This window comes from Penicillium riverlandense (genome assembly GCF_028828495.1).
Source record: "Penicillium riverlandense strain IBT 135883 chromosome Unknown utg000003l_segment0_segment0, whole genome shotgun sequence".
NCBI lineage: Eukaryota > Fungi > Ascomycota > Eurotiomycetes > Eurotiales > Aspergillaceae > Penicillium > Penicillium riverlandense.
Genome location: NW_026643196.1, coordinates 3,865,292 through 3,885,466, shown reverse-complemented (window position 1 = coordinate 3,885,466; position 20,175 = coordinate 3,865,292). Strand labels below are relative to the sequence as shown.

Here is a 20,175-nt window from a genome sequence, read left to right as displayed (position 1 = left end):
ACGATCCTCTGCCGTCGGGTAATATTTGCTTCAAGCGACGGGCACTCCCGCGGTCCGCGATGGTGGGGCCCATCGCGGCTATCCACTCAGCATACCACAGCCGCGATGGATCACGATTATCCATAAAATGGCGGGGCAAATAGACACACATATGAGACTTGGACATTTGTTATCCGTCAGTTAGTGACTTGACTGGCTTGAACTTGATCAGCAATCAAAATGACACGCACACTTCGCGTCGCTGTCCTCGAATGCGATACTCCGATTGATTCAGTGAAAGCCCGATATGGAACGTACGGGGATTTATTCAATGGTTTGCTACAAGAGGGGCTCAATTCACTTCCAGACTGTGCTGCCAACATAACCTTGCGCACCAGCAAGTGGAACGTGGTGGATAATCCAGTTTATCCTGCGGTTGCCGATTTCGATGCCCTTCTCCTTACTGGAAGCAGTATGTCAGTAGAAAGCTTGGTTTATACATCACAAATCTTCTAACTTCACTAGAACATGACGCTTTTTCCAATGCTCCGTGGATAGTTAGTCTCACCAACTACGTTCGCGATGTTTTCCAGCATCAGCAAAAGCCTTTGATCGGAATCTGCTTTGGGCATCAAATCTTAGCGCGGGCCTTGGGGGCGCGGGTGGGGAGAAGTACGGCAGGGTGGGAGATATCAGTTGATGAAATCAGCCTAACTGATGTTGGGAAATATCTGTTTGAGAAAGATACAATAGTAAGTCCAATGTTCGTCTGAACAATTGGGTCTGTGAGCTAATTATTGTTAAGAGCTTGCAGCAGATGCATCGTGATATCGTTCACGATGTGCCCAAAGGATGTGTGAATCTCGGGAGTAGTCTTCGTTGTGGTGTCCAAGGGTTGTATATCCCTATGAAAGCCTTGACGGTTCAAGGCCATCCCGAGTTCAATGAGTTCATCATGTCTCGAGTACTGGAGACGCGATACAAACAAAAGGTTTTTGATGACAGTCTATTTCAAGACGGACAGGCCAGAGCTGGAAAGCCGCATGATGGGAGTCTGGTAGGGAAAGCTATCTGTAAATTCCTTCTGCAATGAGCAGCGAATTAGACAATTGCTAAATATTCGAAATAAATGAGGCCTGAATTGTAAAAATATGGTACACGAGTTTATCTCCAAGAGTTGGGTAAAACAAATGAGCGAGTCCTAGCGCGTGGAAACAATGACCGCGCTGAGAGCCCCCACATAGTCTATAAAGTCCGCTCAGCACGCCCACTTCCACTACCCCAACACAGCACTTTAACTAAATCCTTCGACCGTGAAATCATCAACTGCACAACATGTCGAACCACATTCGTACCATCTGTCCGTCGACTCACGAAGTCATCTACGACCAGCCAGGCACCTCTTTGGAGGAAGCCGTCCAAGTCGCCCGCGCATCTAAAAGTGCGTTTCAGTCGTGGCGGGCTGAGCCTCTGAACCAGCGCAAAGCAATTGTATCCCGGGCGCTGGACATAATTGACAAGCGAAAAGATGACCTTGCCAGGGAGCTGACTGCGCAGATGGGCCGACCGATCAGGTACTGTGGCGTCGAAATTAAGACTGCTCGTCTCCGTGCTGAGTACCTGCTCGATATCGCCGAAGAGAGTCTGGCAGATTTGCCCGGTCGCCCTGAAGCTGGTTTCCGGCGCATGGTCAAACGTGTGCCTGTAGGGCCGACGCTTATTGCAGGTGCATGGAATGTAAGCATCCTTTAACACTAGGGGAAGGGAAATGGTTGTTGATCATTAGCATAGTACCCATACTTGACCACTGTCAATGGTCTCATTCCTGCTTTGTTGGCAGGCAATACCGTTATTCTCCGTCCATCGCCGCAGACCCCATTGTTTGGGGACCGGTTGCTTGAGATTTTCTCGGAGGCAGGGCTCCCAGCTCATGTACTCCAGATCATTCATGTTGGAAGTCTTGATATTTTGGATCAGATTTCCCAAATACCTGACATCCAGTCTGTCTCATTTACCGGCTCGACAACAGGCGGAATACGCCTGCGCGAGGCAACTGCCCGCCACATTAAGCCGGTAAACCTTGAACTGGGTGGAAATGATCCTGCCTATGTGCGCGCAGACGTGGACATCAAACACGTCGCAGAACAGCTGGTTGATGGCGCTATTTTCAATTCTGGACAAAGTTGCTGTTCTATCGAGCGGGTCTACGTGCATGCGAATGTCTACGATGAATTTGTCCGAGCAGTACAGGATGAGTTGAAGTCGTGCGTTCCTCTTCATTCTTGAAAGTCGGTTTCGCTAATGACTCCTATAGGTACAAGCTCGGTGACCCTTACGATGAGACAACAACCACTGGCCCAGTTATTTCCCAGGCAGCAGTGAGAAAGATCAAGGAGCATGTCGATGACGCCCTGGCCAAGGGAGCGACAGACTCTACTCCAGAAAACTCGAGTTTCCATCTGGCCAAAGCATTGTCCAATCAGAAAGGAAACTATGTCGCTCCGATTGTTCTGACCAATGTCAATCACGAAATGCTTACTTTGAAGGAAGAAACATTTGGTCCTGTTATGCCGATTATGAAAGTGGCCAGTGACGATGAGGCTGTTGCTTTAATGAACGACAGTGACTACGGACTGACAGCTAGTGTGTGGACGAAGGATATTGCCGTGGGAGAAGAGCTTATTGACCGGATTGAGGCCGGAACAGTGTTCATCAACCGCTGTGACTATCCAAGCCCGGTAAGAGACATTATGATACATTACAATTATTGCTTGAAGCTAACATTCTGTGAAATAGGATCTTGCTTGGACAGGTTGGAAGACATCTGGTTTGGGATGTACCCTCGGGCCGCGGGGATTTGATGGATTCGTGAAGCTGAAAAGTTACCATATTAAGGAAGCCTCTGCATAAATGCACTATGTTGTAACTTGGGAGGTGCAAATTATTTCTTAATGCTTGATTTGAATGAGATTGTCGCTTGTGTTCAGCAGTATATAATGGCGAAAGCTCAATTGAATCTCCATCAGCTCATCCAGTGACTCGGACAGCGTATTTAGATCACCTGTTACACAGGTATCTGAAGGGCGACTGAATATACAAATTGTAGGGTTGAGTAATTCCACGCGTTGCTATTGTTACAATTTTCATGATCTGGTAACCATCTTTGCCGACAGTCACCAGGTACTGCAGGATACTGACTGAATCCTGTGGGACCCACATCATCGCGGTCCCGGACCGCGCTGGACCCGGTAAGACACCAGCTCTTCAGAAAGTCGGGCCCAGCTACAATCACACAATATTCAATTATCCTCCCCTCATGCCCCGCACTAATAGATAAGAAAAGTACTGTACCGCCGGATATAGACCGCGTTCGGGTTGTAGAGTGACAGAGAAAAACTCCTAGGCTGTCAGCGCCTAAGACCGCGATCGTTTGCTCGTGTGGAGAAACATAATGCTAGCCAAGGCGGTACAGCTTGTAGTCGGACCGAGCTTGGCTATCGAAAGATTCTCGGTGGGGTTGGAAAGGAGAGATGGTCATGGGGTAGATAGCAAAATATTTAATCAAGACACTGCTTTCCTGTCTTTCCATTGCCAGTCTATCATCAAATCCATTCTTCGAACTACCCAATACAATCTACAAACTTTACAGATCCATAACACATTTGAAAAAAATGGTCGGACGTCTCGCAGACAAGAACGCCATTGTCACTGGCGCAGCTGGGTATGTCGTCCCCCATCCCACATAATTCAAGGGGACGAGCCTAATAGTGAGTAATCAGTGGCATCGGGCTCGAAACCACAATTCTCATGCTCCGTGAAGGCGCCTCAGTCCTGATGGCCGACATCAGTGACGCAGGACTCAGCACGGCCCTTAAGAAGGTGAATGAGATCGTCCCACCAGCTTCCCGTACCGGGAAGGTCGAGACCAAGGTCGTGGATGTCTCGAACGAGTCACACATTGAGGCCGCAGTTGCACACATAGATTCATGGGGTGGGTTGGACGTCATGTTCAACAATGCAGGAATCATGCATCCCCGGGACGGAGACTCGGAGGAATGCCCCGAGGAGATTTGGGATCGGACAATGAATATCAATGTCAAGGGAGTGTGGTTCGGATCCAAGCATGCTGTGCGCAGCTTTCGAAAACACGGGAAGAAGCGCGGGAGTGTTATCAACACAGCCAGTATGGTTGCATTGGTTGGAGCTGCCACACCGCAGTTGGCATACACCGCGAGTAAAGGCGCAGTGTTGGCCATGACGCGGGAGTTGGCTATTGTGCACGCGCGAGAAGGTAGGATTCCAGGTGTGGACTCGCGTATAGGGACAATGCTGACGTAAACCATCGCAGGATTCCGCTTCAACTCTCTCTGCCCTGCCCCGCTCAAGTAGGTGACCATCGGATTCGGAAAAAGACGTGACACTGATAAAATTGCAGTACTCCTCTTCTCCAGGACTGGCTCGGGGACGACAAGGAGAAGCGATTCCGACGTGAGGTGCATTTCCCCACGGGTCGATTTGGAGAAGCGATTGAGCAAGCCCATGCCGTCATCTTCCTTGCTAGTGATGAGAGCAGCTTCGTCAATGCAGCCGACTTTGTTGTAGATGGTGGATTGACCAAGGCGTATGTGACGCCGGAGGGACCAGCGACTCAGGCTCCGAAAAATTTGGCCCAGTCATAGATCGGGGATATCTGATGTTTTTTGTATATAATTCCATCCAGGAATCCTGCTTTAATCAGGCAAACGAGATCCAGATTTGGTTTTGCTGCATCGCTTGGCAAATATTCCATGGCCCGGATTCAGCTGCTGGTAGTTGCCACATGGCTTCAAGTAGAAGTAGAGTCCGCTGCATATTACCAAGGCCAAACTTGTCAACCATGACATCCAGCCTTCGCTTGAGACAGTCCTGCTGCTTCGAGTCCGTAAGACACGACCCAACTACCGCGATCGGCCAACATAAACCAGAATTTATGCGAACAGTAGGCGACAATTCATCCAAGTAAACCATTGCTTCGGTTGCAGCGGCGTTTATTAGTCCTTGGTACATTCCGTCAGGTGTGTATCGAAATCCTTGCAATGACATGTAGAGATAGGCAAGCATCGCTTGTTGGAAAATGAGGCCAGCTAGATGGACTTCTGGCGTGACGGAAGGATATGGTGACCAGCGCAGGATCTGAGCTTGCAAGGATGCAAACATGGCAATGTCATCTGCGGTTGGCACAGGAGCCTGTGCATCTTCCATCATCCACTGTCGGCCGAGATCAAAAATGCACGGAATCAACAGCAAAAGCTCTAGCCAACAGCCGCACAAATTCCCCACATACTGTGAAGCGAGAAGCTGGCGAGCACGTTGTTCGAGGTCAAAGTTGAGGAAGAGTTGTCCACTAAAGCGAGCATCAATTGAAATCATGCTCACGGTCGCTGTGTATGTGTAATATTCGATTACGAAATCTTTAAGATCTCGGGGGACTGCAGCATCGCTTTGTTCGAGAAGCTTAACCAAAAGCGAGTGGGCTGCCGACAGATGGTCAAAAATAGTCCCATTCACATCCCCTTTGGCTGTCTGTTGGACTGTCAGCAATTCATGTCGACAAAATCGCGGTTAATGCGCCATACCTCAGTAAAACACATCACGAGAGCTCCCACTAGAAGCATCAACGGATTGGATTCCTTGCCGTCGATAAATTCTGTCACGCCACGCCGAAAAAGCTGAAGAGCCTTGGTGTAGTGACTATGGGCAATAGCATCAGACTCGTCTCGATGTCGGAATGCGCGATGTGCTGCACTTTGAGTGAGCACTAATTGCAAGAGCAGGTCGCTGGTGAACGCAAGTGGCACAATCTGGACTAAGAATGGATTGATAGGTGTCGAGCCGTTGGCCATGCAGTCCGCTGTAGTGGCCAAGTAGTGGCTCAGAAGCTGATAAGACTCAGAGTCATAGCCAGGTAACATAGACAAATTCCGGGGTAAGACATTCCCCACAGTCATTGAAGAACTGAGTTCTCCATCGCTGTGACTTGAATAGCTAGCGATTGAAGTGCGGCGGTCAGCGAAATTTGGTGAGGCGGTCTCGTCCGGCTGGTCGTCAGTGTCGAGAGATTGATTAGGGATGAAGGAAGTGGCGGATTGTCGCCTCGCGGATGGGGCGCTAGGCATCTCAATTGCATCAGTTGCATCAATGTCATCGACGCCTTGAAGAATATCAGACTCCTGTCCATCGGCAGCAAAGCCTTGCATTTCTTCAGATGGCCTAGATCCCCTTTTCCCAGGTACAGTAGTGGGCCATAGACAGCTTAGGTCATTGCGCGTGCACCCACCACAGATGGGGCGGACTTCGTCGCACTTCTTCTTGCGGCGCCTGCAAGACCAGCAGCCGGTGCGCACGCGGACTATGCGCTGGGTGCGGGTCTGTCGATCTGGCGGCATCGTGGAATCGACAATGGAAGGATGCTAGAGAGATCCGACGGGGTGAATTGCGAGGAAAAGAGGGGGGTCAGGGAAGCCGCGCTGATAACGATGGAACGAGTGGAGAACAACAACTCTATTAAGATGCAGTGGCAACTATAGGCGGAACCCGCTGAGTTTAAAATGTCGGGATTTTATCTACAACGCTATATTATTACATCTGGTGTTGCCATTATCCATCAACATAGTGCTATAAGAATCTTCATTCGCCAGATTGACAACCACACTCGCTTCTCCGATAGTTGAACACGGAGCCATGCAAGATGCATTTACTTCGGAGGCCAGTCCTGTGTTTCAATCAGCGAAATGCAAAATGTGTATTGCTTTGGACCTGGACGATCCTGAGCCCCATACTATTTTGATAATCATCTAGGCCAATAATGTTTTCCTAAGCCCGTTCCTAGTAAAAATACTCAATTCTCTGTGAAGTAAGATCACCAGAGGCTTCCAAATAGAGGCTTTCGCTTTTGCATAACTAAACCCGTCAATGAGATGCGAAAAAAGCGACGCCACGAAGACCGTGTAGGGGCTTTCGCCTCATCTGTATCGTGAACTGGGAATCATTCTCCTTTGTCGAAACCCAAAAAATAATCATAAATGTTGCCAAAAATCTCTCGCTGAAGAACGCCCCAATTGCAACAATCTCCTTCTTTCCCTCCAGGATTTTGAAATCTTCCATATTTTTGTCCGAAATGGAAATGCGTAAGGTGTACCAAGGAACCACATATCAAACACGGCTTTGATTCGACGTGCAAGAAGATCCATATGTGCCTGGAACCTTGGGGATCTCACAGAAATAACTTGTCAAGTAACTCTTCATCCAGCCCTGTGTTCAATAGCTATGATCATTGTTTACAAGAATTGTGTTTCCAACTTCCAAATCTGATCAATTGCGGAAGTTGAATTGCGTTGTCTGGCCCAAAGCCCCCTGGGACATCTCAAGGTTTAAATATCCACAATACCCTGATCAGTTTTGCTAGACTGTAACGGTTCAAAGGTATGAGGAATTATTTGGCTGAAACATATGCCTGAAGCACATGGGAAAGTTATAAAACGTTGACAAATCTCAGGGACGAATTTGCCTACGGCCTTAATAGCACTCTAGGCCGGTCTGAAGGAGCTGATAGTCACTTGGTGTTGAACTAACTATTTCACTTGAGCTATTGGCGGAGAGGGTCTGAGTTGGGTATGGACAAGGTGTCTACTGAAAATTGGGCCGAGCGAAAGATTGCACACACATGACCGCTAATTTTCACAGATCTCCTTTCTCTTTTGATATAGGCGTAAAGGGCACAATGAAGGGTCCACTATGGTCCACCATGGTTGGTTAGTAGATGGCTCTTTTGCTGAAATGTTGGCCTTTATGCCTGAGGTGCTAAACTCCCCCGCCTATTCTGCATCACGTGATCTCCCGTGCCGAGTCCCGAGCGTGTGTTGAACGTATTCCCTCTCCCCTTCCTTTTGACGGGATAAGCCGCCGCAGTAGCGATTTTATCCCCCTCAGGTTGCCCCTCTCGGTGCCTGGACCAGACCGATTTCCCGTCAATCCTCACGGATCCGCCAATGATAGGCCAGTAAACTGCAAATCTTTCATGGCAGAACCGCCCATCGGTCTTCAGTTTTCTTTTTAGTATCGTCGTTTGTTATTTTACACTTGTACTCCCTAATGGAAGTGCATCGGCATGGAAATAAAATCAGATTTCTTCTCTTTGACTTCTCTTCTCCCCCTTTCCGTTTATAAGTGTCGCGTGCCTGTTTTTGGCGTTTAGACTCCAACCTCGGCCCGAATAAAATCGTTAGTTCTGTGCGTACTTTGCAGTCATGTCCAGAGAGCAAAGCGAAATTGGCTCGACCAGATCACGGTCTACGTCGTTATCCAGCTCTCGTTCGGGCGACCAAGTATCCCGCACCGAGTCCCGTCAGCCAGGTTTGGCCGAGTCCATCAAGTCGAAGTTAAGAAAGTCAAGGTCCAATTTGAGCACGGCTCGTGTCGACCGGGTTTACTCCGCACCTCATCTGGACAACCAGTCCGTATATCACAGCGATGGTGAGGACGACATCCCAGCGACAGACGATGAGAAAGATATAGATCCCGCGCTAGAAGTGAGGGATGGGGTTGTAAACGAGCAGGATACGGATCTGGAAAAAGGAAAAGCTGCTCGGACGCCGCTAGAAAAGTCGCAAACGGCAAGGTCAGGCAGATCTGCTCAGGACCCCAAGCTGGTATGTTTCCTTCATTCTTCTTCAGCACATGCAGCATGATATTGACCAGTGCAGGTTACATGGATTGGGCCGGATGACCCAGACAACCCGAAGAATTGGCCGAATAAAAAGAAATGGGCTGCCACTATTACCGTCTCTTGCTTTACGTTTATCTCCCCGGTGACTTCATCCATGATTGCACCTGCTTTGCAGTCGATGGCATCCGATCTCCATATCACAGACCAGGTGCTGTCTCAATTAACCCTGTCGGTCTTCGTTCTAGCCTACGCAGTTGGTCCTCTGTTTCTGGGACCGCTCTCTGAGATCTACGGCCGAGTCATTGTGCTGCAACTAGCCAATCTATTTTATCTCGTCTTTAACATCGGTTGCGGTGTAGCGCAGACCAAGGTGCAAATGATTGTTTGCCGGTTCTTCGCCGGACTGGGAGGCAGTGCTCCACTAGCGGTAAGTTGCCCTGTTTAATTTGTTTGTAGGCATTCTATTCTAACATGTAGTGCCTATAGGTTGGCGGAGGTGTTCTTTCTGACTGCTTCAGAGCTGAAGAGCGTGGCAAAAGCATCGCCATTTACAGTCTAGCACCCCTCCTAGGCCCAGCACTGGGTCCAGTTGCCGGTGGCTTCATTGCCGAAAACACGACCTGGCGCTGGGTCTTCTACTCGACCTCCATCGTCGACGCGGTCATTCAAGTTGCGGGTATATTCTTCCTGCGAGAAACCTACGGCCCCAGAATCTTGCGCGATCGCGCCAAGAAAATGCGCAAGGAAACAAGCGATGCCAATTACCAAACCGAAGCAGAGCGACAGAACAAGACCCTTCCCCAGGTCCTCCGGATCTCGCTCGTCCGTCCATTCCGCCTCCTCCTCACACAGCCCATTGTCCAAGTCCTTGCTTTGTACATGGCCTACGTCTACGGGATCATGTACCTTGTTCTCTCCACATACCCAGTCCTCTGGACTAGTCCCGCGTACTACAATGAATCAACGGGAATAGGTGGACTAAACTATATCTCACTAGGTTTGGGATTCTGGCTCGGCAGCCAAATATGCGCCCCTTTGAACGACCGCATCTACCGCCGCCTCAAGGCACGCAACAACGGCGTGGGCCGTCCCGAGTTCCGCGTCCCACTACTTACTGCGTCTGCCCTCTTCATTCCAGCGGGGCTGTTCATCTACGGCTGGACCGCTGAGAAACATTCGCACTGGATTGGGCCGAATATTGGCGCTCTCCTTTTCGGTATGGGCAACATCGTTACGTATCAGTGCATCCAGACCTACATGGTCGACACATATACGCGCTTCGCTGCGAGTGCTCTGGCGGCAGCTGCGTTTACTCGTTCGCTTTGTGGGTTCGGATTTCCTCTCTTTGCGCCCTATATGTATGATGCGCTTCACTATGGCTGGGGGAATAGTTTGCTAGCGTTCATTGCCATTGCCATTGGATTTCCTGCCCCGATCTTCCTCTGGAAGTTTGGTGAGAAGTTGCGGAAGTTGAGTCCTTATGCTGCTGGCTAAGGTGATGACTGCACTCTTGAATATTTGCATATATTGCGTTCGCACTTTTCTATACTTGCATTTGCACGATCGTCACTCTGCATTCAACATATATATTGACAATGTCAATGTCCAAGGTTCCTTTAATGTTTTACAAATAATTCCTTCGATGAATGTTCAGATGAGCAATTTCCCATGGATTCAGTCTGCGTTAAATACAATTTTTAATGTAAACATGTCGATGACCGACCTGCTCATCACTGTGACAACCTTAAGCGGTGATACCCTTTTCCCTCCGGCCGTGCTATTGTTCAATATACGTCAGCCAGTGTTCAAACGAAAGTCAGTAAACGAATAAAACTTACCACAGTGCGGGTGTATTCAATGCCAACGTTGGTTCCGCTGACCGCGTTATATGGAACCGGGCTGGTGTAGTTGTAAGTGGGCTTCAAGCCATGGTACGTCTTCTTAACGATATCAAGAATACCGTGGCCAGCAGTGCAGCGACCTTCCGTCGTCGGGATAGGCCACTTGGGAGAGTAGGTGGAGTAGACGCCGTCGGACACGGGGCCCGGGTAAGTCTGATTGAGGTAGACGTTCTCGTAATCAACCTCCCAGTTGACGTAGCCGGTCTTCTCGGCAACCTGCTTGAGAATGTTGGCACCGCAGTCCCAGCGTCCGAGAGAGGGAAGGCCCCAGTTGGCGGACAAAGAGGCAATGACGGAGTAGTGGGTGTAGAAGGTGTCGTCGGTCGTACCCTTCAGGTGTTCGGGAACAGCACCGCCGAGCAGGATGCTGAACACACGGTTGGGCTTCGGGTAGGTGGCAGTCTCGTCGAAGGTCAGCAGGACCAGAGTGTCCTTGCTGAAATACTCGTTCTTGAGCAGCGGAGAGATAAACCGGCTAGCCCAGTCACCGGCAACGGTAATGTTGCTATCGTGGGCATCGTTCGTCATGTTCGGGGTAATGAACATGTACTGGGGGAGTTTCTCGTGCTTCAGATCCTCGTAGAAGCTGGTGAAGTTCTTGATCTGGCGCAGACGGGTGTTGTCATTGGTGACAGAGTCGAACAGGATCAGCGGGTTGTGCTTCCGCACGTATTGGTTAGCGTCGTTGTTGGAATAGCTGTAGCCCTGATAGCCAGCGTAGGGCATATCCTCCTGGTACTCGCCCCAGGCGATCCTCTTCGTATCGAAAAGATCCGCAATGGTCGAGATGTTTGCGGGCAGCTGGTGGAAGTCATCATTGTCCATGCCGAAGTTGTCACCACCGGCCGAAGCGCAGTAGTTGGGCTCCGATGGGTGGGTGGTGGCAAAGTAGTTGGTCAGAGTGATACCCTCCTTGGCCAGCTTGGCGAAGTTCGGGTCCGCAGCAGTCGTGTCAAAGTCCTATCATGGCTGTCAGTAAATGTACCCTACTAAAATACGAATTTATACTTACGGTGTTCTCAATCCAGATATCCACGAAACGGTCAAAGGCCAGGCCCCTCACATTGGACACCGGGGAGTAGGGCAGCACCGTAGCACGGGCAGCCGCAATCTCAGCAGGGGAGTAGGTCTGCTGGGGGTTAGTCTTGGCGGCGGCGAGGGAGAGAGCCCCGGCCAGGGTGAGGAATTGCTTCGTGAACATGATTGCTCGCGACTATTGCGATTGACACTGGATGAAAAGAGGAAACAGAAGGGCGATCAGGACGGCGAACGCGGGGTTTTATAGCCCTCGAACAGAGGCTAAGCAGCGAAGGAATTTTCCGCGACTTTCGGAGAGGGCCAGTGCATGAGTGGTCTGAAGCAGGAGCACGTTGCTATCTCCCCGGGTTGACTGGCTGAGGATTGAGTAAACAAGACCCGCGCTGGGGAATGGTAGTGGTGGGTCCTGCCGATGGTGCCTGGCATGTAGACCGCACGTGGGTGAATCGCCCGCCCCGGCAGGCCCGATGCTTGAATACCGGCACCACAACCTGCCAGTTTAACCGAAATGACAATCAGCCACCCATCAGAGGCACAAGCTTTTACCAAGCATTGCTACGGATCATTATGCGCCCTATTGGGTGGCCGGGTGAAGATTCTACCCGATGAGCAGCAACATTACAGATGCTGGCATTATCACCAGTGAACATGATTCGTCACTTTGGCTGTCAGGGCGGGGAATGGGGGAGGGAGGGAATTGACAGAATAATCGAATCCTTTGCTCGTGAGTCTTGACTCAATGGCTATTACATATCTATCTCGACAAAAAACAAGATGGAAACAAGAGACATAAGAAAGAAGAAAAAGAGACGGGTCGTCAACAGAAAACGGCACCAGCCCCCCTGTCCGACAGACAATGGGTGTCTAACAGGGACGACAAGAAACATCTCCTCGGCGGCAAGGGTAATTAAAAATGACATCCAGAAGGGAAGAGAGAACGGAGGGAAATCAGAAAAAGCCGCGAGACCAGAGGGGTATTTGTACAAATCAGTACCGCATCCATGCTCGTGACAAATTTTACTCGGGCTTGCGGCCGACCATGAGGTACATGGGGGTGAACAGATTCTTCTGGGCACCCTCAACGAGGCAGTCAGCAGCCAGGGCCAGGCTGTCGGCGGTCTTCTGGGAGCCCTTGGGGACAAGACCGATGGTCTCACCGGCGCCGACGACGCGGTGAACGATACCACGGCCCCACCAGGTCATACGGACGATGGTGAAGAAATCCCAGATGGAGCCCATGTGCTTGAAGGAACCCGCCAGCGGGTAGTACCAGGGCACAGGATCCGGGCGGGCAGCCAGGTCCTCGTGGTGGAGAATCTCGAAGCCGGCATTCTTGAAGGCCTCGAGGCCCTCCGAGATCCGGACCATGTTCGAGATGCCGTCACCCTGCTCGATACCAAGACGGATGCGGCGGTGGTCGGCGTTGTCGTTGTCGTACTCGTCAGTCATGAGCCACTCGTAGACACCAAAGGTACCACCGGGTTTCAGGACGCGGAAGATCTCCGAGTACACACCCACCAGCTCGGGGGCGTGGACGGTAGCCTCAATGGCGTAGACGGCGTCGAAGGAGTTGTCGGGGAACTTCATCTGCATGAAGTCGCCCTTGACGAAGGCCATCTTGTCGGACAGACCCTGCTGCTCCGCATAGTGGGTCGCCCGGTCGATCTGGTAGTCATTGTTGTTCAGGCCTGTCACATGCGCGCCGGTGAACTTGACCATCTCGCGCGCAGGACCACCGACACCACAACCGACATCCAAAACCTTCATGCCCTCCTTGATACCCGTCTGGAGGGCGAGGTAGTGCTCATGGCGGGCAATGGCCTGGCGGAAGGCCTCACCCTGGGCGAAGCGGCAGAAGTGGAACGAGGAGCCCCATCCGTACTCGTAGAAGTCGGTCGCCAGGTTATAGTAACTGGAAGAGAATGAGGGTTAGAGATGCTCCGAGGCGCAAGGAGGGATAGCGGCAAGACATACTGCCGAGTAAGGGTAGCATATTCCGTTCTCCGAGCCTATCGTGCGCAAGCATTAATATAATCGTACTGGCTAGCAGCATCCCAGATCCAGCTCACCTCACGAATGGCGTCGGTCTCATCGGCAGAAGCCTTGTTGTCCCAGTGCTTGAAGTACTCGTCAACGGCAGCCTTCTGAGCGGCAGCGTCCTTGCCGCGCATGGCAGCAAAGCCACCCTGGGCCTTGGCCGACTTGCCGTGCAGGGCCTTGTTGAAGGCCGCATCACGCGCGACGTCCTCACGTTCGAGAGCAGAGGGGGCCATGGCGAAAGAAGGGAAAAGGGTCGCGGGGAGGAAGATGGAGAGATGGGAAAGGGAAAAAGTCGAGAAAGTAGAATGGGGGAACAATTGAAGAATGTGGAGGGGAGAAGAAAGGAGAATAAAATCATATGGCGACCAACTTTTTTGGTCAGCCCAGGCCAATCACACGCCCCTGAATCTCGCGGGATTCCTCCTTCCCGGGCTGTGGCGGTGCCGGAGTCTGGCCGATCCGGGCGAGGGAAGGAATGGCCTGATGGGTCATGTGATGGGGTTTGCGCGGTCAGCCACACACCGTGCGCCACAGTCAGTCAGTCTTCTATCGATAGTTAATCATCAACCAACTCTCTCTTGCAACACCCATCTCACCCTCTCTCATCATGCCACCCCAGGTGAAGAAAGACCTTAACCGTTCCGGCTGGGAGTCTACGGACTTTCCCTCGGTCTGCGAGACCTGCTTGCCCGAAAATCCTTACGTGCAGATGCTCAAGGAGGACTACGGCGCCGAGTGCAAGATCGTAAGTCTCTGCTGTCACCCTACTTGCGGATCGAATACTGATCCCCTCGCTAGTGTACTCGTCCATTTACCATCTTCCGCTGGAAGGCCGACCGTACATCCCGCCAAAAGCGAACCAATATTTGCCTGACCTGCGCCCGCCTCAAAAACTGCTGTCAATGCTGCATGCTGGATCTCTCGTTCGGCTTGCCGATCGTCGTCCGCGACGCCGCCCTGAAGATGGTTGCGCCGGGACCGCAGAGCTCGATCAACCGTGAATACTATGCGCAGGAGCACGAGAAAGAGATTGAGGAGGGCCGTGGCGGAGTCGAAGAGTACGAAAAGACGGACGACAAGGCGCGGGAGCTGTTGCGGCGCTTGGCCAACAGCGAGCCTTACTATCGCAAGCCACGACGCATCGAAGGGCCCCCGGCCGAAGGGGACGACGGTGAAGGATCTACGAAAGCCGACCAACCGCGAACACACAGCCGCTATGGAAACGCGCCTGGTCCCGTTCGCACCAGTGAGGGCCGCCTTGGAAACCGGCTACCAGGACGTGGAGGACGAGGCGGTGGCCGGGGTGGTCGTTTCCCTGGTACTGCTCAACTACCGCCATCGCAAGAGGACATTCTTCCTCCGGCAGACCCTAACATCACCTCGCTGTTTGTGACGGGCGTGGAGGATGATCTGCCCGAGCATGCGTTACGGACATTTTTCACACAGTTTGGCCAGCTGCGCTCGCTAATTTGCTCCCACCGTTCTCACTGCGCCTTTATCAACTACGTCAACCGAGCGGACGCGGAAGGTGCGGCCCACCAATGCCAGGGCAAAGCGGTTATCCAAGGATGTCCTCTCCGAGTGCGCTGGGGCAAGCCGAAGCCTCTCGATAACATGAATGACGAGGAGAGAATGAAGAACGCACGGGAAGGTCGCCAAGCCGCGGGTCCGGCTTCCAAGGGTCCGCAATCCAGACAAAAGGCCATCACGGCCGCCGGGGCGAACGTGGACCAGGAGGAGAATGCTCGCAACTACACCGTGGCCCCGCCTCCGGGATCTGGTCAAGTCCAGTACGCAAGCATGACGGGCGAGTAAAAAGATATTGATGTGGTTGCATGTAACTTACGTTATGGAGCGGGCGTTCGCATGGTTTGGTCTTTTTTTTCTATGCAACTCGATGTATTTCCAGAAAAATACCCCGGGGACGCCAAAAAGTACACAAGAGTCGGGTATATTATAATACAAGTCCACTGAACAAATTCGATCCATGTGCTCTGCGTGGGGGCATCGCATCGTGAAGACGTGCAGTGACGGGATAGGTATTGATGATAGGGCGGATCATGACGAACAGGCCTTGTGGATTTTGACAGATTTTCCATCAACCTTGATCGAGTCGTTGTCTCCTCGCTCGATTTCGTCGTGAATCCGAAGTTCTAGTATGAAGTTGTCCATTAGTCCGGTCCAATTCAGGAATAGCACAAAAATCCCTAATTCACATAAGAGAGTGGTTGAGAACATACCCCACTTCCCAGACTCATCTTCCGCTGCCCTCGCACCCTGCACAAGGTTATGGCGCAGGATGTTGGCCACCTCAATCGCGTGGTTTATTTGCATGCCAGTATCAACGCCGACGCGGCGATTTTGATCGAAATTCTGACGAGCTTCCTGACGTGCGGCCAGCAGGACTCGGGAGTCATCTAGATAGAATGGTATGAGCATGCGTCGCGGTTTTTAGGTAGAAGGCGAAGGAGGGACGAACTGTGAAAGGCGATTCGGGTGGCGCGGAGGAGTTGCCGGTAGGCACTCCTTGCGGAGAGAGCTGTTGCGCCTGTCATGATGATTCCGTAGAACCCACTGTAGCGATTCCGGGGGAGGTCAAAAGACGAACAAAGCGAGACTCCTCGACAGGAGAAAGAGAAAGAGTTGAAGCATCTCGGATCGGACGAGTGTTGATTGGCGGTAGTCAAGGCGGGAATTTATGGCAGAAAAGTGTACTGCAAAAAAATTCATCGTTTTCTCCGCCAAAAACTACACAAAACACAACCATCCAATTCCACAATGGCCGCTGTGCAGACTGTCAAAGTGACCCTGCCCTCCCTGCCTCAAGGCTGGAGTGCCGACAAGGACTTCAAGCCTGTTGGTGCTCTGTCCGCTGCCACCCAGCGGAACCTAGAGCCTGTTGGCCCGCACTTCCTGGCTCACGCTCGTCGCAAGCGTCACCACCGCACCTTCTCCGAGGATGAGCGTATCCAGGCCCAGCAGAATGTTAAGAAGACTGAGGATGAGGATGATGGGGAGATCTCTGAGCCGGAGGACCCTATGATGCTCACCCGCGAGGCCAAGGACTGGAAGGTTGGTCTCATTGTTCTCCTGCTTCATATATTTCCCTTTCTGACCCTTTCTAGGCCCAAGACCACTACGCTGTGCTGGGAATTACCAAGTACCGCTGGCGTGCAACCCCCGAGCAGATCAAGAAGGCCCACCGCAAGAAGGTCCTGCGTCACCACCCGGACAAGAAGGCCGCCCTGGGCCAGACCGACGAGAACGACAACTTCTTCAAGTGCATCCAGAAGGCGACCGAACTGCTCCTGGACCCCGTCCGCCGTCGCCAGTTTGACTCTGTCGATGAAGCTGCTGAGGTCGACGCGCCCTCGAAGAAGGACGTCCAAAAGGGCAACTTCTACAAGCTGTGGGGACCCGTCTTCAAGGCCGAGTCTCGATTCTCGAACAAGCAGCCTGTCCCGCAGCTGGGCGATGAGAACAGCACTCAGGAACATGTCGAGGCCTTCTACAACTTCTGGTACAACTTCGACAGCTGGAGGACCTTCGAGTACCTGGACGAGGATGTTCCCGATGACAACGAGAACCGTGACCAGAAGCGTCACGTTGAGAAAAAGAACGCCAACGCTCGCCGCAAGCGCAAGACTGAGGACACCGTCCGTCTCCGTGAGATGGTCGACGAGTGTCTAGCCATGGACGAGCGGATCAAGAAGTTCCGCCAGCAGGCTCGCGCGGGCAAGGACGCCAAGCGTAAGGCGAAGGAGGACGAAGCCAAGCGTCTCCAGGAGGAGAAGGAGAAGGCTCGTCTGGATGAAGAGCAGCGCAAGAAGGAGGCGGAGGAGAGCGCCAAGGCCGATCGCGAGAAGAACAAGAAGGCGAAGGAGGCTGCGAAGAACGCCGCGAAGAAGAACAAGCGTGTTCTCAAGGGCTCCGTCAAGGACGTCAACTACTTCGCCGAGTCCGGTGAGCCTTCTGCCGCGGATGTGGATGCCGTCCTGGCCGATGTTGAGCTCATCATGGGCAAGATCGACACCGAGGAGCTGGCTGGACTGGCTGAGCGTCTGACTAGCGCTGGCAAGAACGGTGCAGCTGTCAAGTCTGTCTACACTGAGGAGGCCAAGAGACTTGTCGGTGCTGGCAAGATTAAGGATAGCGAGATCAAGGTCTTTGCTTAGATGTCTTTCTACTTTAGTTTCTACTAGATCTGATGATCTGTTATGCATGTTATAGAGAAGATGAATTTACATACCTAACGTTCTTTGGCATCCAGTCCCATTCCTTTAATCCAGTAATTTTCTTTCTACTAACCTCCATAGGCCTCAGTACTCGACCCCGGACCCGCACCGCGATGTTGTGATGGCCGCCGGTGGCGAGTATAGTCATATGGAGGGCCCATTTGACAACGAGGAGCAGTTCAACGAATACATCATCTCGAGAATGCCACCAAAACTGCCACATACATTTCGAACAAGGACCAGAGCGACGTCGGGTGCAGATCACAAAATTGATCTCACACACGGTGACATCGCGCCTCGCAATATCATGGTCGACAATGAGGGATGCATCCCTGAGATCCTGGACTAGGACTATGCAGGATACTACCCAGGATAGTGAGAGGAGGTCAAGGCATATCGATCCTGGTACGATATCCCGGATTGGGAGACATCTATCGAGACTACCCCCGCCGGGTCCATCCCCCCGCCGGGTCTATCCATCGGAGTATCTTGCAATGGCTTATATTTCTCAAACGGCACTAAATAAGCGGGGTACTGCATGACCATAGTCAAGCTACGTCGCAGATAGAACCAGCAGAGTCTTCTCGAAGTGGGCATAGATCACCGAGTTGATCTATGCTCGGTGCGATAAGGAGATCTGCAGGCACGGGTCAATGGAGGGGAACTCCGATTCAGGTTGCAACGCCAACAAGGTGATTAAATTGAAACTTTCTATAGCCCATCTAGGAGGCCCGGTTGCTGTGAAGAACAGAAAGGAAAGCTGTGGCTGTGGGAATGAAGGTGTCTAAGAAGGGTTTTTTAATCTCAAACTATTCATTATACCTGGAACATAGACTAGCAGCACCCTAAGGGAAGGACAATATGTATCTATTATTTGACCACCGATCGGCATAGAGTGCCCCTCATGGCTTCTAAAATTGTTCTCTTAGGGCTCGGAAAAGATATCTTGAGCGGTCAAAGGATGTGTCGCATCGGTCGGGACATCCATCGATCTTCGTTGCAATACACCAAATGCACTATCAATCCCCCCCAACAAAAAAATCCATGTGTAGACTGAAGCCTGTCTGATAGGCTCCGGATACTTCCTAAGCAGGGTGAATGCTTTACGTGGACTGCTACGTAAGACGGCGGAGCGTGTTTCATTCGCCCCACAACATTTCCTCAAGGAGAATAGATGATCGCCCTGGCCCCCGGCATGGAATCAGCCGAAGAATGGCCACCTAATGGCCACCTAATACCCGTTGGCCGTCGGTGCTCCCCGGTGATAGTAGTACCGTCTGTCGTTGCTAGGGTTGAGTCGCACTAACTAAATGTGACGCCCGGTGGGGAGAGCGGGTCACAGCAACCAAGCGCGATGTATACGTACGTTGGCCCTTCTTTTGTCTGCAGGAACGTAACGGGGGCTTGGCATTTGCTTGGTCGATCCCTCAGCATGAAACAAGGTGGCCATTTAAGAGGTCATAAGCCCCCATCCTTGTGGCGGATCTCGGGCCAAGATCAATCGAAAGACCAAGTATATAGGGCAGTTGGACTTCCAAGACCGGTCTGACAAAAGCCTGAATACCTCGCCACGAGCGCAAATCACAGGGTATGTACACCTTCTCGCCTAATAATGATGCCCTGCAATGGCGTGATCCGGGGTAGTAACTGACGATTTCTATCGCAAGATCAGACCTGCTATTTGCAATCTATACCATTGTGCCCGGCTTTGGCCGTAGCATCAGTTCAATACTACCATGTCTTCCTTCTCTCTTCGAGTTTGCCTTGTGGCAGCCTTGTACTTCATCGGCGCGTCTGCGTTCCCTCTGCTACCTCGCAATCCGCCATGGTCTTTCACTTTGTATCAAGGCACAGACTGCAGTGGGAACTCCAGCCTCTACCAGGGCACTGGCGGCACTGGCTGCCGCGCTGACCTCATTGACGTCGCTCCGGCCTATATGCTGCACACCCAAGTCGGGGACGGTTGCCGGATTGAATTCTTCGACAACACTATGTGTGACAACTTCGAAATCACGGACATCGCGGGGCCATTGAGCCCTACCGACGATTGCAAGGCGCCTGGTCGCCATGTGGGTTCGTACCAGGTCTCCTGTGATTATTAAAAGCTTTTTACATTACCACGATCCTGGGCCGGCTCCCAGTTACGACATGGCGGCGTTTACGAGTTTGGTTGTTTTAAGTTCAAGCGTTATAGTCACAGCTGGTTCGATTCCGCTCGCTAGGTGACTGTGATCCTTCGACGGACCATTATACGATGTTAGAAACTGATACCCCTAGA

At 51.8% G+C, this 20,175-nt stretch overlaps 11 protein-coding genes across 11 annotated transcripts; 7 read left to right on the top strand and 4 right to left on the bottom strand.

Moving 5' to 3' along the window:
• Positions 1–219: 219 nt before the first annotated feature.
• N7474_005179 (type 1 glutamine amidotransferase) lies at positions 220–1,072 on the top strand (the record flags this gene model as incomplete). Its single annotated transcript, XM_057196594.1, has 3 exons — positions 220–451; positions 505–731; positions 785–1,072. 3 exons carry the CDS (start codon positions 220–222, stop codon positions 1,070–1,072), a joined length of 747 nt encoding a protein of 248 aa, XP_057053990.1.
• A 242-nt stretch (positions 1,073–1,314) lies between these two features.
• On the top strand, positions 1,315–2,889 carry N7474_005178 (aldehyde dehydrogenase family protein; the record flags this gene model as incomplete). The annotated part of the gene is made up of 4 exons (XM_057196593.1): positions 1,315–1,716; positions 1,771–2,243; positions 2,294–2,717; positions 2,776–2,889. 4 exons carry the CDS (start codon positions 1,315–1,317, stop codon positions 2,887–2,889), a joined length of 1,413 nt encoding a protein of 470 aa, XP_057053989.1.
• Positions 2,890–3,650: 761 nt separating this feature from the next.
• N7474_005177 (oxidoreductase, short-chain dehydrogenase/reductase family) lies at positions 3,651–4,658 on the top strand (the record flags this gene model as incomplete). Its single annotated transcript, XM_057196592.1, has 4 exons — positions 3,651–3,700; positions 3,759–4,270; positions 4,328–4,364; positions 4,415–4,658. The coding sequence occupies 4 exons, from the start codon at positions 3,651–3,653 to the stop codon at positions 4,656–4,658; spliced, it is 843 nt and encodes a 280-aa protein (XP_057053988.1).
• A 55-nt stretch (positions 4,659–4,713) lies between these two features.
• N7474_005176 (Zn(II)2Cys6 transcription factor) lies at positions 4,714–6,404 on the bottom strand (the record flags this gene model as incomplete). Its single annotated transcript, XM_057196591.1, has 2 exons — positions 4,714–5,541; positions 5,595–6,404. The coding sequence occupies 2 exons, from the start codon at positions 6,402–6,404 to the stop codon at positions 4,714–4,716; spliced, it is 1,638 nt and encodes a 545-aa protein (XP_057053987.1).
• A 1,860-nt stretch (positions 6,405–8,264) lies between these two features.
• On the top strand, positions 8,265–10,177 carry N7474_005175 (MFS transporter; the record flags this gene model as incomplete). Its single annotated transcript, XM_057196590.1, has 3 exons — positions 8,265–8,666; positions 8,721–9,110; positions 9,170–10,177. The coding sequence occupies 3 exons, from the start codon at positions 8,265–8,267 to the stop codon at positions 10,175–10,177; spliced, it is 1,800 nt and encodes a 599-aa protein (XP_057053986.1).
• Positions 10,178–10,427: 250 nt separating this feature from the next.
• Positions 10,428–11,785, bottom strand: N7474_005174 (putative acid phosphatase; the record flags this gene model as incomplete). The annotated part of the gene is made up of 3 exons (XM_057196589.1): positions 10,428–10,460; positions 10,522–11,544; positions 11,597–11,785. 3 exons carry the CDS (start codon positions 11,783–11,785, stop codon positions 10,428–10,430), a joined length of 1,245 nt encoding a protein of 414 aa, XP_057053985.1.
• An 854-nt stretch (positions 11,786–12,639) lies between these two features.
• On the bottom strand, positions 12,640–13,895 carry erg6 (sterol 24-C-methyltransferase; the record flags this gene model as incomplete). Its single annotated transcript, XM_057196588.1, has 3 exons — positions 12,640–13,534; positions 13,597–13,631; positions 13,692–13,895. 3 exons carry the CDS (start codon positions 13,893–13,895, stop codon positions 12,640–12,642), a joined length of 1,134 nt encoding a protein of 377 aa, XP_057053984.1.
• Positions 13,896–14,269: 374 nt separating this feature from the next.
• slt11 (Pre-mRNA-splicing factor ECM2) lies at positions 14,270–15,477 on the top strand (the record flags this gene model as incomplete). Its single annotated transcript, XM_057196587.1, has 2 exons — positions 14,270–14,407; positions 14,461–15,477. The coding sequence occupies 2 exons, from the start codon at positions 14,270–14,272 to the stop codon at positions 15,475–15,477; spliced, it is 1,155 nt and encodes a 384-aa protein (XP_057053983.1).
• Positions 15,478–15,720: 243 nt separating this feature from the next.
• Positions 15,721–16,217, bottom strand: N7474_005171 (LYR motif-containing protein; the record flags this gene model as incomplete). Its single annotated transcript, XM_057196586.1, has 2 exons — positions 15,721–16,079; positions 16,142–16,217. 2 exons carry the CDS (start codon positions 16,215–16,217, stop codon positions 15,721–15,723), a joined length of 435 nt encoding a protein of 144 aa, XP_057053982.1.
• Positions 16,218–16,440: 223 nt separating this feature from the next.
• N7474_005170 (putative ribosome associated DnaJ chaperone Zuotin) lies at positions 16,441–17,837 on the top strand (the record flags this gene model as incomplete). Its single annotated transcript, XM_057196585.1, has 2 exons — positions 16,441–16,734; positions 16,788–17,837. 2 exons carry the CDS (start codon positions 16,441–16,443, stop codon positions 17,835–17,837), a joined length of 1,344 nt encoding a protein of 447 aa, XP_057053981.1.
• Positions 17,838–19,633: 1,796 nt separating this feature from the next.
• Positions 19,634–19,999, top strand: N7474_005169 (uncharacterized protein; the record flags this gene model as incomplete). The annotated part of the gene is made up of 1 exon (XM_057196584.1): positions 19,634–19,999. The coding sequence occupies one exon, from the start codon at positions 19,634–19,636 to the stop codon at positions 19,997–19,999; it is 366 nt and encodes a 121-aa protein (XP_057053980.1).
• Between the last annotated feature and the right edge of the window lie 176 nt (positions 20,000–20,175).